At 40.3% G+C, this 6,000-nt stretch overlaps 1 protein-coding gene across 1 annotated transcript; it reads left to right on the top strand.

Moving 5' to 3' along the window:
- The first annotated feature begins 3,466 nt into the window (after positions 1 to 3,466).
- Positions 3,467 to 4,027, top strand: LOC116406840 (olfactory receptor 5V1-like). The gene has a single exon (XM_031891804.1). It carries the CDS (start codon positions 3,467 to 3,469, stop codon positions 4,025 to 4,027), a length of 561 nt encoding a protein of 186 aa, XP_031747664.1.
- Positions 4,028 to 6,000: the final 1,973 nt, after the last annotated feature.

Below are 6,000 nucleotides of genomic sequence, written 5' to 3'. Positions count from 1 at the left end.
ATCAGAATACAGGAACAAGAATGCACAAGGCTCAGGAAGGCACCAGGAATCGAATCCTATCACGGGCAATGAATGTAAGCAAAAGTCCCTTTAAATAGTTTGAATTTCGCGCCATTGCGCGATGACGTCATGACGCCAGCGTGCGTGCGCCTTTAAATTGCGGAAATGCGCGCGCGCGCACACTTAGGAAGGAGCCGGCACAGGAGGAGAACGGCGCGGCGGGCGTCCCCGCCGATGGCAGCGCGGTGGGCGTCCCCGCCGCGCTGGTAAGTGTTTCATTACACATGCTTGTTGGAATCATTTGAAGAAGAACTTTAATAAAGGGAATGCACTAAAAGTTACAAAGGAAAAAAAATTGCAACTTGTCCCATAAATTTTTCATTGTAAAAACCCTAACAAAATATAGAATCCCTAATCTTTTTTTTCCTAGCAATTAAATCAATTAAAGCAAAGGTAGAAAAGTGAGAAAGCTTTTTCAGAAAGGTCTATGTAAATAAAGCCATAAGCACTTACAGTAACGCTGCACTGAGTCCTCTATCGAAACACAGGATTTCTTGTCTTCTTTTTCGTAAACATGTATTTGGGTATCTGACTTCCTCTCTCAGAAAAATCCTTCATTCCCGGGGCCAGAGACTGTGCATCTCTCATCCCTCTTCTGCTCCCCCTCCCATAAGAATTCATAAGAACTCACTCCCCCCTCCCTTAGGAATGTGTCATCTGAGCTACCAAGGCTTGAGCTACAGCAGGAAGCTACTTAGACCAAGCTAAAATGGCAGCTGCCATCTTAAACAGAGAAAGCTTCTAGGGCTCTTTACTCAGGTATGGTAATGCTTTCTGCAGAATAAATATAGCGTTCTAGGTGGCACTAATGTGGTGAATCTGTTGGCAGTAAAATGCCAAAATGACTTTCCTTCTCCTTCAATACTTCATCAGGTTACCAAAACATATATTGAATATAAATTCTTCACAGGTAATTTTTTGCACAAAATTTAGAGATGTGAAATTGCATTGGGAGTTCCATAATTAATGTATGATTTCATTAGGGACTTTCCTCCTATCTTGCTCTTGTGGGACTAATGGCTCAGTAAAGGTATTTAAATGCAAGGAGCGCTCCCATTAAGTTAGCTCTAATTTACAAATGAATATGAAGGCACAGCGTGCAGGTACCATTCCTGATTTATTTAGGAAAAAGCACTAATTCTAAAGTCATGATAAATGTAACATTCTTTATGTAAGGTCAGGCTACGGAAAATGTGCATTTATAAATATCCCAGAAAAATCTAATAAGTTAAAAAATAATATTATATATTTATATATTGCAAATGAAATGAAGTTATTGCAAGTTTCTTGATATACTGAGGTATCTGTATAAAGGCAAATGTTCTAGATGTTCTAGATGTTCTATAGCTACATATTTATACCAGAGTTATATTTAAACTACAACTCCTGCAATCTGAATAAGATCAGCTACAGATGGATGACATCCATGGGTACCACTGTGAAGTCTACTGGAATCTACAATTCAGTGCCAGCCATGTAGCTCTTCTTTGCCTGGCCAACCAGGATGTACAAAGCAGCAGGGCTGCTCATTGTATAAACTTTAGAAGTGACAAATGATTTTTCACGTCATTATTAGGGTGCTCTGCTGTAAATCGACCAACGTTTGGAGGTAAGGCAGATTTTAGTATATTGTGAATATACTGCAGGGATAAGAGAAGGCCAGCTAAAGAGAGAGCTAAAGAGACTGTACTGATGTTGTTTTTAAACAAACCTTTATACATTCCAGGACTTACTGTGTACAGAAGAAAGATCTCTTTCATAGGATATTCACCCTGGATTTACACTATCAAAGAAAAATCTTTCTTTATATCAGGGCCCAGTCACAGCCCTGATCTTTATCCACTTGAGCAGAAAGTTATATAACATCATTTCTGGTAGCAGATTAAGGAAGACTTGCTGGGACAAGTTAATCTATTCTGACTACACATTGCTCACTATGGGGTTACTACACGGAGCAACACTAAACAAAGCCTTAAGAGTAAACAATTGGTTAGCAAGGAATCTGTGGTCCCTGGGGAAAACACCAAGTGAAGAAGGGTTTGATTGAACATCCCTAGGCCTATATTAGATAGATAGAAGTTCAACATTTAGGCTGCCACTTCAATAATAAAAAAGTTGCGTTTCATTTAGGAGATCGATTGAATATTTATCTATGCTAGCGCATATATTTTAAAAAAACAGGGGTAAGCCACCATACCACGTCAAGGTAAACCCCATAACTATTTACCTCTGGTCTTCTCCTTTACAAGCCACAAGTGGGGGAGGATTAAGCCTGTAGAACCAATGCTGTGGTCCTGGCAATCTCTCTCTATAAAAGCTGAAGGCATGGGGGTGACTAAAGCCTCTGACTTAAACCAGCCCCAGGTCAAGAAAGGCTACTGTGCACGGGTGTGCCAGCCTTTGAAAAATATGACAGAAGGTAAATAGTTAGGACCACCATACGGGGTTTACCTTGACATGGTATGGTGGCTTACCAATCTTATGATCATAATTTTGTAACTAGAAACCCCTGTTTTTGGAAATACATACACTAGCATAGATATTTAGAACTAGATATTTATTTACTTATGAAACAGGGAACCAGTGAATGTGCATTGATCAATCCTTTTTTCTTTTTGTATGCTTATAGCTAATTTTGCCAGATCAGTCGCATTTCCATTGTATTTGTATATTCTATTTAGCCTTGGAGTGCTCCCACAAAATGTGAGATTAGTGTGAGCTCTAATCTCATCTACTTTCTATTCATTCCTATGGGATTTTTAGAAATGTATTTATATATAAATCCCATAGTAATAAATGGAAAGTGGGTGAGTTTTTCTGCGGTAAAACCTAATCTCACATTTTGGAAAATCTGCCCCACAAGGCTGTTAGGATCTTGATGGCACTGGGTGCTCAGTGGGATAATTGGTATAACCTGCTCCCCATAACAGGGCTTCTCTAACCCACGCTTCTGCTTCCTACTAAGAATATATAACAAGTGGCATGATCTCATAGAAAATGTTTTTTTTACTTTCACACAGTTCTAGTGAGATGAGTAATGGAAAACATAAATGAAACATCTTTCAATGGTTTCTTTCTTCTCAGTCTTGCCGATACCCCATCCCTAAAGGTCTTAAGTAGTCTAACCTTCCTGATAATGTATATATTCACATTGTCCATAAACTCTCTACTTATCATCATGGTAAGAATCAATCTGAGGCTTCACACCCCAATGTATTTCTTCTTAAGCAACCTGTCCATCATTGACATTGGCATAAGCACTTCAGTAGTACCTAAACTTATCATAATTACAATGACACAAGATACAAGTATTTCACTTCTTGATTGTGCTGTACAGATGTTCTTCCATTCTGCCCTAGTAGTGACGGAGTGTGTTCTTCTGGCTGTTATGGCCTGTGACAGATACATGGCTATCTGTAAGCCTCTAAATTACAATTCACTTATGAACAAGAGATTTTGCATTTCTGTGGCTGCTGCCTGCTGGGCTGTGGGCTGTATCAACTCCAGCATCCATGTACCGTACACCTTACAGCTGCCCTTTTGCAGGTCCCACAATATCAACCATTTTCTCTGTGAGATACCTATTTTTTTCCATCTGTCTTGCCAAGATACTTGGTCCCATGAGCTATCAATGTATATCACAGCTTGTACACTTGGCCTTATTGCGTTCATTTTAATTCTTTTTTCATATATCTATATAATCTCCACTATCTTAAATATCCGTTCCACTGAGGGAAGACATAAAGCTTTCTCTACATGTGCCTCCCATCTCACAGTGGTCTCTCTGTACTATGGGCCTCTGATGTTCATGTATTTTCGCCCTCACTCCAGAAACTCTCCCAGCACAGAGAGAACTGTGTCTGTTATTTACACTGTTGTGACTCCAATGCTGAACCCCATCATCTATAGCATAAGGAATAAGGATATCAAGGTTACCATACAAAGAACACTGAATATGCAGGTATAAAATAGTTTGATACAATTGTTTAACGCTACATATCATAAAAATGTCATCTTCACTGACAGATACCATAGTTACTGTACCTTCTGCATCTGCATCCAATGAATGGATTTCCCAGACAAAACTGTCCAGTGGTGTCAAATCAAAACAGCCATTTTTTACGTGTTCCACCTTGTGTTGTTCAAGCCAGTCCGGCCCTTGGTAATGAGTTCACTGAGTCAGTTTGACTTCATGGCATCAGTGTCACCATGCCAAGACCAGAACATGGGCACTAAATGTTAGGGAGGTCCTGGGAGTTCAGTATGTGGCAACGGAATGCATTCATGGCACACAATTTTGAAGTCCACTGATGCCAATGTTCATTGCCAGTTCATCCCATTCCTGCTGATCACTTTGTGCATAGTAGGTTCTCCTGTTGTTTTCAATCTCAGACTGACCAGCTAGGTTTTAACCTCTACTAAATTGCATTCCCAGGCCTGTGCTGCACCTTAAGGGAAAATGGCTGTAGGGCCAATACCACCTTATCAGTCTGAGCTTTGTATCCTCCATGGAGTGAAGAGCTTCAATGGCAATTTAGATGCTAGAAACTCCTTTAGTATCGCTGAGTAGTTCTCAAGTGTTCGAACCAAGGAAAATAATAAAATGCTCAACTCCATTTAGCAGCTAGATGCTCCTTCACTAACAGTCGAAAAAATGAGATGCTCAACTGCATTAAAAGGATCAATAACCAATAAAAAGTGGGGGTTTTTTACATTTAAAGTTTATGGGGCTGATTCGCTAACGGTCGATATCGCTTATCGCATGCCTTTTTGGGTTAAAAAGCATGCGATAATTAAGTCCCGATTCATCAAAGTCATTTTGCATGCGTTAAAATGCATATTGCATGCGCTAAAAACGTATCAGAATGCATTATTTACCTTGCATTGCGCTAATTCTCGCATAGAAATAATACTAACGCATGATTCACAAACAAATATGAGGGTTGACTCATTAAAGGTCGATAAAACGTGCATTATTTATAGCGCGCAGTAAAAATTTTATTGTGTCTAATTTTTCGTGTCTTAATGCATGATTCACTAAAAGCATACTTGCATTAATTTATGCGCGATGTTGCTTGCGTTATTTTAGTCGCGAAGAGTATTTTTGTGCGGTATTTGACGGACCGAGCGCTAATCAACGCACCGCGTACAAATATTTGCTGCGTGCGGAAAAACGCACGCCATGTTAGCCATACACGGGATTACTTTCGGAAAAATCGCATTAGTCTGTGCGAATATTAACCCCTACTTGGGGCAGGCGGTAATTATAGAAAAGTACAGTACATGAGCTTTTGGCAACACAATATGGACTTTGCAGTGGGATTTATTCAGTCTGTGTTGGCCCCAGAGTGACGCAGCCGCCAGTTTGCAGGGAAATGGGCATTTTCAGACAAGAAGTTTTACGAACGTAATGGTTATGTGTGTAAAATTGTGCGCTAATATAGCACGCGACGAAATATATCGCGCGCAGCGGAAAATAACACACGTGGCGGAAAATAACGCAAGAAAAACACTCATCGCAAGTTAAAGGGGATATATACCATAAATTTTTACAACAATTTTTTATAACGTAAAATAGAAGGAAGTGCTTTTATTTTAATACCTTTGGGTTCAAATAAGGCCATAACTGCTTGAAAACTGTGCTCTGCCCAGACCTTATGCCAGCTTCTGGTTTAGACTCTTCAGTATATCAGCTCAGAGCTGCCGGCCTTCATAGACTTCTATGACACCCTCACCTACTTAAAGTGAATATTAATTCAGAGTGGGCGGGGCTTAGTGATGTCACATTCAGTCCATTCCTGCTTTACTCGCTCCTCTCCCCCACTCCCCAGGCAGCAGCACAAGCAGAGAGACACAGAAGGAGGGAGGGGTTTCCCTGCTGCTGCTGAGTAAAGCCTGTCAGTCAGTGCTGTGACCACTTCCTGTGGGAGACTGAAGGGC

This window comes from Xenopus tropicalis, chromosome 8 (genome assembly GCF_000004195.4).
Source record: "Xenopus tropicalis strain Nigerian chromosome 8, UCB_Xtro_10.0, whole genome shotgun sequence".
NCBI classification, from domain to species: domain Eukaryota; kingdom Metazoa; phylum Chordata; class Amphibia; order Anura; family Pipidae; genus Xenopus; species Xenopus tropicalis.
Note: the sequence above shows the minus strand (reverse complement) of the source record. Positions and strands in the feature narration are given on the sequence as shown.

Coding starts and splice junctions, on each gene's coding strand:
- LOC116406840 (XM_031891804.1), top strand. CDS start 3,467: ATGGCTATCTGTAAGCCTCTAAATTACAATTCACTTATGAACAAGAGA.